General features: G+C 48.0%; 1 protein-coding gene across 1 annotated transcript; it reads left to right on the top strand.

The window, feature by feature from the left end:
• The first annotated feature begins 4,661 nt into the window (after window positions 1-4,661).
• On the top strand, window positions 4,662-12,142 carry LOC311424745 (keratin, type II cytoskeletal 4-like). Its single transcript, XM_084500128.1, has 10 exons — window positions 4,662-4,753; window positions 5,376-5,880; window positions 6,699-6,913; window positions 7,218-7,278; window positions 7,936-8,031; window positions 8,632-8,796; window positions 8,882-9,007; window positions 9,392-9,612; window positions 9,937-9,965; window positions 10,483-12,142. The coding sequence occupies exons 1-10, from the start codon at window positions 4,719-4,721 to the stop codon at window positions 10,959-10,961; spliced, it is 1,932 nt and encodes a 643-aa protein (XP_084356254.1). The 5' UTR covers window positions 4,662-4,718; the 3' UTR covers window positions 10,962-12,142.
• Window positions 12,143-12,473: the final 331 nt, after the last annotated feature.

Genomic DNA, 12,473 nt, shown 5'->3' with positions numbered 1-12,473 from the left:
AAACAAGTTGAGATATTTAATTCAAAACCTTTCCATAAATTGCCTCTGGAGTTTTCCTGGAAATGAGCCTGTGGGACTCTCCATTTCATCAAAGTCTGCCCGACATAATTTTAGACGAGTTGGCGGAGTTGTGCTGGTGGCGCGGGGTCACGGAGGGGAGGGGCAGGACTCCAGGGGCTCTTTGTTCGCTGTCTTGGAGCTGATGGGTCATCCATATGCAGGCAGGCAAGTCATAAAGGAAATCTCAATTAAAAAAAAAAGATACATTTCACCTTCTGTAGTCAGCAAAGAGTAATTGCATTGCTTGTGCTTCTGTTAGCTTCCTTCCTTAGCGTCCTGACAGGCGGTCTGTGCTTTGACATCCGCATGAATTACAGCACCCTCGCTTCTACCTTGGTGACTACAGAGCTCTGCACTTTTTGCTCTTTTTTTTTTTTTTTTTTTCCCAATAAAGTGCATGGAGACGAATGTTTTGTTGCTTGGGTTTTAGCATTTCCCAAGACTACAGAAAAGCCCAGTTCAGGCGTATATGTTGATTAGAAGCCTGAACAGCTAAGCCGAGGTAGCAGGGCTGTCCAGAGAGTGTTGTGCAGCACCGACTTTGCTTGGAGTAAATTACAGAAACCTTTTAAAGTCAGGTTATTTATGCCAATTTGCAGCAAATTTGGCTCCTTCCCAATGCTATTCAATGGGTGTTACAAGATTCACAGAGAACTCATCTCAGTTGCTTTGCATTTTTATAGCATGTCTACTACAGAGGTGTGATGATAAAACACATTTTATAGCTGTTCAAAAGCTTCTGCAATAGGGTCATTATAGGAAAGAACTCAGGAATATGCGTGGTTGCTTTTTTTTTCAGCATCATTTTGAAAATCCTATGACTACCAGTTTAGGATTTCAAAACTGATCAGAGGGAGACATTTTGTTGTTCGCTTGAGCAGATTAAAAAAGAAGCCAACAAATTGGTGCCATAAACCAACCACAAAGGACTAAACTGTTTTGCGATTGAACTGATGAAAGCTAACTAGCAGAGCAAAGAAATGAACCATGTAGGTGCCAGCCAGGCAGATACGTGTTTTACAAAAGGGGGAATCCAGAGGGAAGGTCTTTTCTATCGGAAGCAATTATCGTGATTCAGAACTGGAAGAGCTTTCTCTCCCTCCGTAATTCCTGTGTGATAAGATGCCCTTTCCCAATCATATACAAAGAGAACAATCAGGAATACAAAAGAAAACAGTCATGATCTTTAATGAAGAAAACCACAGGAAAGATTTGACAACAAAAGAAAATGGAGCAGTTGTAAATATTCATTAAGAGGGGTTTAAGTATCTCAAAAAGGTTACGGTGTTTCCACTGAAAACAGGTGGTTCTGTCATAAGAGAAGAATAAGAGAGGTGACACAGAATTAGTGTTGCTTTCTCACCTCCAGCCTCCCCCCTCACCATTTCAAGGTTCTGATCTGATAAGTTAATTTAGGAAGTACTTTTCTTTAAAGCCGTGACCAGCCTCTCTGAACATCAGTGCTTCATGAATCAGCCGGGCGCTTCATCAGGAATTCAGCAGCACATCACAAAGCTACACGAATCAAGTCAAACAAGGGCTTGGGCATTAGTGCCTTAGCATAACAAAAGGCAGAGGTATCTCCTGCCACCTGAACATGCTTCCCAGGAGGACCTGGCCCAGCCTCTGTGGGCAATTCTTCCTCTGCAGGGCTCACAGAATCCCTCCTGCCCAAGCAAACAGCTTCAGTGGTAAGGGAGAAGAGTTCCTCCAGCTTTACAGGGAGGCTGCCGTAGCCTAGTAATAGCCGCAATGTTTTCCTTTCCTTTTCTGATCTTATTGCTTTAACAGGCAGTGTGATTCCATCCCATTCAAGGGCCTGGGTTCCCATACATCCCACACTTATTTCCACTGTGCAGTTCTGTGGGAGGAAGACATCAGCGTGGAAAAAGATCAAACCAATCCTTTGCTTTGTTGGGAGCCTCAGAGTTACAGGTGCTAATCACCACGCGGAGATATGACATACGTGTACAGCAGGAACCGAGCAGATCTAGGGAGCGTGTGATGTTGTGTACTCTCATTAAGACTTCAAAGGTGCTGAAGAAATTCGGCGCCCAAAGGGTGGGACTAATTTTGCCTAACTTTAACCATCCAGAAGTTGGGCGCCTGGTCTGGTTGTCTGGTTGTCTAGACTGCCTCTGGTAGTCAATAAAGAGCGAGGCAAGTGCCTCCAGAGGCTGCTTCCTCCCACCTATCCTAGCTGCCTATTTTAGGATGTGATGAATCACCGTCTGGAGATGCCTATCTCCTTACATTAGCCATAGAGGGAGTCTCAAAGATGAAATTAGAATACACGGCCAGTTTGATGGCTGAAGTTGGGAGGGAGGCAAATCCAGGCCCAGTGTTTGATGAATTTTATGAGGAACATCCTTTGAAAATCCCAGCCTCGACTTCTGACATAGAGCAGACAGAGGCTAATGAGAGGAAAAAATACATTACCACACTGAATTCTCATGGATGACCTTGGCTTTAGGATACAAGAAGATGAGGATGCACTAACCAAATCAATTCTTTAACACCTTGTGAATGTCATGGACAAGAGTCTATATAGTCCATGAAGCTGTGCGTGTGTAAAAATGCATATTACAACCCAATCTTATGCCTATCAAATGCTGTTATTGCCATTGTCCTATCTGAATGCAAGGAGTTTTCTATGGCTGTCTATAATTACAGAGATGGAGCATGGTTCTTTGAGACTATCGCATAAAATATATTTTAAGAGCTAGTTGAGATTCATCTCCAGAGGCAACAAACAAATTAGTGAACTTCACATGTTCTCATAATGAATTCCATTTTCAGCAGCACATACAGGGAGAAGAACGCTGACAAAGGGAGAGATTGCTAGTCGTTAAAATGATTCATTCAACCCCTCATCAAAATATTTTTCTTCTTTCCTTCCTCTGTCCCCCCTTCTCCCTTAAAAAAGAAGTAAGTATGATGAATTACCTTTTCTTAAAAAATGCAATTTTTGCTTCTCCCATTTCTCATGTCCTTACTCACAACAAGTTGTTGGTTCCTGAGATCTTACGTGTCAACAGATGAAACACTCGATGTTCCTTGGAAAGACCTAGAAGACATTAAGTGAACCTCCTGCAATGCCGCCTTCTCAGCGTGGCTCATGAGCAACAGCAGGAGTTTGGCCAACACCAACATTTTTCTCAATACTGGACAAATCTCTTACCTTGCGTGAAGCCGGCAGCACTGGTGAGAAGTTTTGGAAGTGGGGCTGATGCAGCGCAGTTGGTTCACAGACGTCTAATTGCAGTCTGTGATAAGTTCCAGGTGTCCCTCACGCAGCCGACGTGTATAATGGGGTGCAGAAAGGGAGCGGCAGCACAGCAGCTCCCAGCCCGACTTCTGATTCAGGACGCAGCCTTGCCTTGTAGAATGCATGGCAGCTCTAGCTGAGTGAGAGAGTGAAACAATTGCCTTTTGTACTGTTCTTTGGATTCAAATGTGCATTTCACTTCCGATCAACCTTTGTTTAGAATTTAAAAGATTGTAGAAGTTACAAGCTTTAGCTTGAAGTCTCCCGTATTTGCCAGCAGTATGTTTTAACTGATATTGCCAATTGTGCTGGCAACCCAGCATGAACTGTGAGCCTAAAATATTACAGACAAAGGTGTAATCTGAAAGTCATGCTATAAACATGTTGAATTATTCCAGTTGTATAAGGCAAGAGCATCAGTTTACGCAACTAATTTATACCACCAGACCCTCAAACTCATGTAAGTTGCAATTATGCGTTCAATTAATAGCCTCGTGAATCTCAGCGTTGTAGTCACGTCTTATGGCTTTCTGAGTTTCGATGCGTGTATCCTTTTCAGAGAGCTTGATATTAGAAGGCTTAACATTTTAAGGAGGTTTAGCATTGGTTTTGTGATTTGCAATGAAAATGCCTTTGGAGGGGGGTTAAAGAGGGTGAGGGAACATGGCTACTGGCTGCCTCCAGATACCCTCACATCTATAGGCAGCAGCAGCCTTCTTGGAGCTCAGATCCCCTTTGGTGAGGAAGGGCTGAGGGCTATCAGTTGTGTGCACGGTAATGTCTTGTCTCCCAAGGGCTTTATCCCCAAAGAGCTGGAAAAGCCCGGTTGCTCTGACTTTCTGAGGTTCAGTTTGTTGAAGAGCCAGAGATGGTTGTTTCAGTGTCTCACCTCCCTGGGCTGGTGATTAGGAGAGAGGGATTCTCTGGCCAATGTGAGTCAAAGCCATCTCAGGTGTCCGTCTAATCTACTCATTAAGGCTTCCTCTGTTGATGGAGGAAGACCAATGCCTGTGGAGAGTGAATCACGCCAGTTCCCCCAGACACCGGCCCAGGGGCTGTTGTCTCTCTCTGAGTGCATCCCCATTGAGTCAAGGACGTGCCTGGCAAAGTCACCCATCCTTCAGCTGTCGCTTCTTGAATGTGGTGGATCTCACCAGCCTGAAACACGCGGCCAATCATTTTTTGCTACCTGCAGGTACTGCCAGAAGATGAAGCAAAAGGTCTCTGACGTCCAGATGGGTAGGAACTTCCACATAGCGAGGGACAAAGATTTAACCATGTCAAATGGACCTCGGGTTAAGAATTTGCAGCACTGCTTGAGTGAAAAACATCACTGGGATGTCACAGGACATAAATCTAGTGGCCAACGGAAACGTGCCTCAGTTTCTGGATGAATCTGCTCTGTTTTGGTGGTGTTTTGTGGTGGTAAGTGAAGGTTGGTGTGAAATGCTGCAAGGGAAGTTTTTCTGGGGGGGGCACTCTGAGTCCTTGCATATGAATCCAAACCCATAACTCAGTAAATTTACCAGTGTTTTAGGCATCATAGCACTACTTCCATTGTTTTTTTTCATGGCTGATTTCTTTTTTGTTGTTATTACTTTTCCACACCCAAAATGAGCCTGGTGAGAGAAAAAAGGAGAGATTGTGAAATTAACCCCACAAAGTGCAAGTCTGCAAAATATGCCATCATACACAAAACCCCATGAGACACAAAACCCCAAACGACACACTGCAAACAAATCACAAAGAGTTTCTTCAAAAATGTTTGCTAAACTATAATTAGCGTAAGTTAGGGGAGCACTTCAAACCGTAATGTATTCTAAGCCAACTTGCAAACAGAGCACTTTTAGATTCCTTTTTATTTCCTCAGTAGTTAGTATTTGCTGGGCTGTTTTGCATTTTGAGGAGCATTCATTGCTGCCAGGCAAACCAAACCCTTAAGCGCTTTAAATTAATGTCCTGATCCTATCAAGGCCAGCTTCCCAAATATATATAAGGGGTAGCGTCAAGGTGTCACTGCAGCGGGATCTCCGTTCCTCTCCTGCAGCAGAGCTTCCCCCGAACCTCCACATTCCACCTCCACGGGAGCCGCGATGAGCAGACAGGCGCCCACGGTGAGGTCCGTGCTGGGACGGAGAGGTTTCAGCTCAGCCTCGGAGATCTGCGGCCGAAGCTTCGCCGCCTCCGCCTGCCAACCTGCCCGCTGCGGGGCTGGCGCCTACAGCAGCAGGAGCGTCTGCAACCTGGGTGGAAGCAGGAGAATTTCCTATGTGAACGGGGTCTGTGGTACTGGATGTTTCGGAGACTTCGGCTTCGGAGGTGTAGGCTACGGTGGTGTCGGAGGAAGGGTCGGCCTTTGTGGCCCCAGGGGATACAGCATCATCAGAGGCTACCCTGATCGCAAGGCTGATGGCATCCAAGGAATCTGCATCGACGAGCGGCTCCTGAAGCCCCTCTGCGTTGGGGTCGACCCGCTGGAGCACGAAATACGCTGCCAGGAGAAGGAGCAGATAAAGACCCTCAACACCCAGTTTGCCTGCTTCATTGACAAGGTGAGTGCAAGGCTGCTCCCTACCCACGTTTCTCAGTGGAAAAACAAGGGGAAACAACCCAAATCCTCCCCAAAACACCAGTCTTGCCTGTGCCCTGTGCTACGGAGCTGGGTCCCTGCAAGGGTCCAGATCCCACCGAGTTGTGTTTGTTCAGACCAGGATCTCCACTGCTGGAGGTAGGCTCACTTCAGCCTGAGTATTTGCTGGGGTCAGTCCCATCTGTGGCAGCACCGGACTTCCTGAAGTTGTCCCCTCTCTGGATGGCCTCAGTCCAAGGCTGATTTCTTGTTGCAGCCTTGTTCTGCCTCAGAAGTTAGAGCTCAGATGGGCTCATCTTTCTGTCCTGTGTTAGAGTCTCTTTTCCCCTTTGTCTTTACGTGGAGTGGCTGTTCCAAAACTGTTCCTGAAGGCAGAGAAAGCTGATCTTGATTCAGGCACCCAAATGTTAGATGTTTAAGGCTGAGCTGCCATGGTAGAATCCCTCTGTAGGGAAGAGACAAACAGGTCCCTCCAGCTGGGGACGTTGTCTCGTCCTACAGCACATCAGAGGCAGCTTCTGGAGGAGCTTCATTTGCAGTCATCAGTGAGAAATGGAGTTAGCAGAGATTCAGACATGTGACTTCTAGATTCCTAAATAGGGGCTGGATTTCATGATAATTTCATGAATATTATGGCATATTGCCCCACACTTTCCTAAGGTCCTATTCGTATGCCTGCAGGACCAGCTCTGGTTTCAAAGTGGGGGCAGACAGTTAAATCAGGTGTGGGTTATTTCCTTCCCTTCTTTCTTTGAAGAACTGCTGCTTTTTGGCCCTCAGGTCCGCTTCCTGGAGCAGCAGAACAAGGTGCTGGAGACCAAATGGGGCCTCCTGCAGCAGTACGTACTACCGAAGAAAGGGAAGAACCTCGAGCTGTACTTTGAGAACTACATCTGCGACCTGCGGAAGCGCCTGGACTGCTTGCTGTGCGAAAAGCAAAAGCTGGGCAGTGAAGAGTGTGCCACGAGCCAGCTGGTGGAGGAGTTCAAGTGCAAGTAAGGGCCCTCGGGTCTCCTGCTGCTGCTGGCGCTGCTCTCCTGCAGGCAACCGCTCCCAGCCCAGTGGCGCAGCCCCTTCGGGGATGGTGCATTCTTCTGCCTCGCTTGCAGGCTCTTTGCATTGGTAATATTATGACGAGGCTTCTAATCTATGGTTGGCCTAATGCTTGGTTTCCAGACACTGCTCTTCCAGCGCCTGATGAGATTCTCTGGGCAAGCGAAGGCTGTTATTGCTCATGGTGGCTGCTGTCTGTGTTTGAGTGTTGCTTGCCTCAGCCATTTTCTTCTCCTTTTCCAACAGATATGAAGAGGAAATCAACAGGCGTACAACTGTAGAGAACGAGTTTGTAGCACTGAAAAAGGTGAGAAGCACAGAATAAATGGGTTGTTATACCTCTAACGAGCTTATTTGGTGTAAAGCATGGCTGAAATAATGCACTGCTAGCAAACGCCTGGCAGAAGTGAGCAGGAAGAGGGAGGCCTGTAAAGAAGCACAGTCAGAAACAGAGACAATGGGAGTAGAAAGCAAGAATAATATACCCTCAAAGTCCACATCATCAGCACTACTACAATAGTTTTCTTAGCCCAAACACGTTCTTAAATTGTCACGGGAGGGTGTATTCATGGAAGGGGTCAGAGTGGGAGAGGCTGCACTGGCACACTTGATGTTAAAGAGGCTGGTTATTTCCTGATGGTCTCTTTACATCCTTTATACTTGGACATCAGAAAAGGAGAAATCATTTGAACAATATTAAAAAATTATGTTTATGCACTCATTAGTCAATTCTGAGTTTGTAGCTAAGTCCTAAGTAATAAATAAACTAACCCTGTAAGTCATGTTGGAATGGCTTTGTTTTCCTTGAGGAGACAGTGGGGCATCTTGACTCATCCTCTCACACCTTTCTGCTCTTGAGATCTTGTTGAAACATGCATCTCTTTTATTGGCGCTGCCTCTGTCTTCTCTGAGCTTCCCCAATGTTTCAGCGAGATTGGGCTGGAGCGCATCTCATCTCTTTCAGGACGCAGACTGTATCTTCTTGAACAAGGAAGAGCTGGAGGTGAAGGTGGATCTGCTAAGAAGGCAGCTGGAGCTGCTGAAATGTGTGTTTGAGGAGGTGAGTTCCTCTGGTTTGTCCCCAGAGCCAGTGCTGCCTCACCCTTTGGGTGCCCCCAACTTCTACAGCTCCCAGTCCCTCTTGGACCGCTCTCATCCCAACCCCTGAATACTTGAAAGCACAGAACTACAAGGTCAATGTAATATTAGCATGATTATGTTGGAGGTAGGGTGGTTCCCCCTCTCTTAATGCTGCTCCAGGTATGAACTGGCTGTCCTAACTCTACCCCTGAGAAAAGAGATGCGTCTGTCTCGTTACTCCGGATTGCAGCTGGCTGATTAGAGCTCAAGAAACTCCCAGCTTAATCCTGTCATTAACATCACTAAAGCAGCTGAAGATGACAGGATACCAGGGGTTAAGTCACCCGCATTCCTTGCCCTTGATGTGGACAGAATTGCTGCAGGTCAGCACGTAGGTCAGCAGCTGACGTGCTCATCCAGCAGGGAGGATTTTCTGCTGAGCCAGCCAAAGGGACATTTCTTGACTTGTGCCCATAGCTGGGCAGTGTGACTCTTTGTTCCAGCCCTCCCTCCCTCCCTCCAAAGTCTGAGTACTGCCAACAGCTAACATTGCTAACAGCTGCCATTCCCCACTGTGTAGGAACGAGCTCAGGTAGATCGTCAGTTATGTGACACCTCGGTCATCGTGAAAATGGACAACAACCGAGACCTGGACATGGAAAGCATCATTAAGAACGTGGAGTGCTGGTACCAAGAAATAGCCCAGAAGAGCAAAGAAGAAGTGGATGCTTTCTACCAAACCAGGGTGAGTACGAAGCAACCTGGGTGTCTGACAGCAGCTCAGGGGGCTGCAGGTCAGAAATGTCAACTGTCCTGGTTTTGGTTTCCAGTTTCAGGAGCTTCAGGATAAAAGGGGCAAGTACTGTGACGATCTGCAGAGCAACAAGTGTGAGATTTCAGAACTAACCCGGATGATACAGAAGTTGCAGTGTGAGCTGGAGAATGTGAAGAAGCAGGTAGGTGAGGCCTGGAGGTGCTGTTGGCAGAAAGGGCAATGCCTTGGAGGACCGATGAGACACAGGGGAAGATGATGCATCGGCCTTTAGTAGTCATAAAACCTGCTTTAGGCTAAGTCCCAAATCCAGCCTTCAGTGGTGACCAGCGCTGAAATGAAACAGGGAGAAATTTGGGATCTAAGCAGTCTTTTAAAAATGGAGTTGTTTTAGTCATGCATTGTACAACGTAGTAGAAAAATGGACTGGGAGAAGAAACCCCTCCAGGGAAGCTGGTGTCTTTCCCTGTTTGCAATTGGAAGAGCTGATTAATCCAGATGCAGATTACCCAAGGATTAGGAAGCAGAGCCCCAAACACACCTGCACTGTCATCCTCTCCTCTGACAGGTCTCCTGCCTGCAAACCTCCATCTGTGATGTTGAGCAGCGTGGGGACTGTGCCCTGAAAGATGCACGGGAGAAGCATGTTGAGCTGCAGAACGCCCTCCAGAAGGCCAAGGACGAGCTGGCTTGCATGCTGCGGGATTACCAGGAGCTGCTGAACGTCAAGCTGGCCCTGGACATTGAGATTGCAACCTATAAGACTTTACTGGAGGGTGAAGAGAGCAGGTGGGTGGCCAAGGGTTTGTCCTTTTCCTCCTGGATATTGCAACTACAGGCCAGATGATTCCAGCTCCTAAGTGAAGTTAGCAGCTCCAGGATCCTGCCAGCTCACAGAAACTGGGGCTGGAGAGATGGCTGGAGGCCATACAGGCCACCCTTGTGCCAGCAAAAACAGTTCCTGTCCTAGGGATAGTCAGACGTGTTGCAACAAGGGATTAGGAGACAAGTGGGCTGGATGTGTGGTTGGAAGTTATGAGTAACGTCAAGTTTCTAGATGTGCATGCAACTGGTTAATGGGATAACATGCATTTCTCTTCTTTCCCCTAACAGGATATGTGTGGGGAACCCGGTGAGCGTGTGTAAGTAACCTGAAGATTTACAGCCTTGAGGGTTTCTCATGGTAGGAAGGGCACTTTACGGAACAGCAGTGTTCCATAAATCCTGGCTCCCTCCTCCTTTGCCTCCCTTTCCAGTCCAGCCCAGGCTGTTAGGAAAAAGCTTTTGTCCCAGAAACCTCAAATGCCTCTGAATTTCCAGAAAATCATCATTTGGATGGAGGGGGGGAAGGTCAAATTCATGCCCCTTTTCTCCTCTTGGAGGTGACAGCAAGCTGTCCTGGCCAGCCCAGCAGGCAACGGGCTGGTGTGCGTTGGGTCTGGGCAAGAACAAGCCTCCAGCCTGGAAAGCAGCGTGGGAGGTAGGAGGATCTGCGAGGGCTGTGCGGGGACCTGGGGGAGGAGGAGGAAGGAGCAGGGGCTCAGGCTGGTTGGATCAGTGCAGCGCCGATCAGGTTTGGTTGGTTCTGTCCCTCATGAAATGACTTGCCTCTGAGCGTCTTCCAGCTCCAAATAATTAATCCCATGGGCTGTCTTGCAGCTGTGGTCAGCAGCGGCTACAATATCCCTGAAGACTGCGGGATGCTGGCTGCGAACGCAGCCGCGTGTGGCTACGGCTCCCTGGGGAGGCGGTCCGGACGCCACAGCTCCCAGAACGGAGGGTTCAGCTCCCGGAGTGCTGGAATCCATCCCAAGAGAGTCATGAGCTCGGTGGCGAAGCAGTGTGTCCCAGAGGTGTACTGCCAAGCTGGGGGAGTCAGCTGCAAAAATGGGGGATTCAGCTCCCGGAGCGGCGGGTACCCGGCCCGCACCGTCATCAGCACGGGAAACCCGGGCTTGAATGCCAGGATGGGGGCTTGCCAAGCCGGTGGTGTGGTCAGCTTTGGAAACCAAGGCTGTGTCATCAGGCAGCTGGGGGGCTCCCCAGTCGTTGTTGCAAATGGCCCCGAAGTGGTGGGGTGCAACAATGGTGTGGTGGGGAATTTTGGGGTTGTCAGAGACCCCTGTGTTGTTCCGTAGGAACATCCACAGGGGTGGAACAGCCAGGACCATCAGAGCTCAGTTCCTATCACTGAGATGATGCAGAATTGTTTCTCTGCCCACAAATAGCACCATTGTCACCAAGTCCATTCCCAAACTCATTAGCATCAGACATACACTCCATCAGGTAACGTTTTCAGAGTCCCCAACCCTAAAGTCACATCTAGCAAGCTTCTGCAGCAGGTGCTCAACATGGTGTTGTTTCCCTGAGTTTATACTGCCTAGGTTAGTGCAGCTTTTAGGTTTTGTTTGTTCCACTGCCTTCCCTCCCTGGCTTTCCCATAACGAGCAGATTCATTAGTGATGTTCTTCCTTACAAGACACTTCTTCTTACAGCACCTCCCAAAGCATTTCAGAAAAGAGCGTGATGGTTTAACTTTCCCAGGAGGCACTGCAAAGCGCATGTTCCTTTTCTTGTCAAAAAATAAACCCTGAGCTGCCAATCTGAGCTTAAATTTTAAACAGGGCAATTGCAACTTTCAAAGCACCTGCTATTTACACGGCAGCCATAGGCTTTTTGTGGAATTTGCTTACAGATGAACACGTAGTACTTTCATTTGCTTCTGCATGTTAGGGGTGGCTAGTTCAAAGCGTGCTGATTTTTAGAAGAGCTCACCCCCATCCCCACCCCTGAAACACCAAGGAAGTTCCAAGGCTTCTGAGTCTGACATCTTTTACTCACGTAAACTGAGCTTCCTTCATTGACTGCTCAAAATTCCCAGCTTTCCACTGTGCCTTCAATAAACTGCATTGAAAGTATGTGTTTTGTCCCTGATTTTTTCCATAGCTGGTGTTTAATGAAAGTACAAAGTGGGGAAAGAAGTGCTCTTTTGCTGTCTGTGTGTCCATGGGCAAAGAAAGGGCCAAACTGATCTCTGGATTCTCTGCAGAGAGCTTGGGGCATGGTGGGACTCAGATGCCAGGACTCCAGTGGTGTTTATTCTATTTACCTCCTTAATGACATTGCCCTTAGGTATTTTATAGCCCAAGGTGCCCTTTGCTTAAGTACCAACTGATCTCAAAGCTTGCAAGGATCCCCCCAAATGCTTCTGAGCATTGCACAGCCTCCTGCATGACAAGGGTGCCAGCCCAAAGCTTCACTCCCCACCACGACCTCCTCCTGCTTGCTCCTCCCAGGTCACCGCATGGAACGAGGACAGATGCCCGTGCTGACCTTGTCCTACGTGGGCTCAGTGGGACTGCAATCAGGGCTGTGCTCTGCCAGATCCGTATCTATTCCAGATATAAACTACCTCTGCTCCAGTGGCACTAGGGCTGACAAAGGGTGACGCTGCCCCATATGGTTCAGAGGCAAAGGGATGAGTTCTAAGCTCTCAGCTGTAACGGGGTGGGATTGACTTTGTCTCAGTTCTGAAGTCTCCCACGCAGAGCTCATGCAAGCTGGTTGCTGGGGGCTCATTTCATGGAAAGAAACCAACATTTCCATTGGGTGATTCATCTGACCAAACACAGACGCCTAATTTAGCATGA

This window comes from Aythya ferina (assembly GCF_964211825.1).
Source record: "Aythya ferina genome assembly, chromosome: 28".
NCBI classification, from domain to species: Eukaryota; Metazoa; Chordata; class Aves; order Anseriformes; family Anatidae; genus Aythya; species Aythya ferina.
The sequence above is the reverse complement of the archived record's forward strand: the minus strand, read 5'-3'. Positions and strand labels throughout refer to the sequence as shown.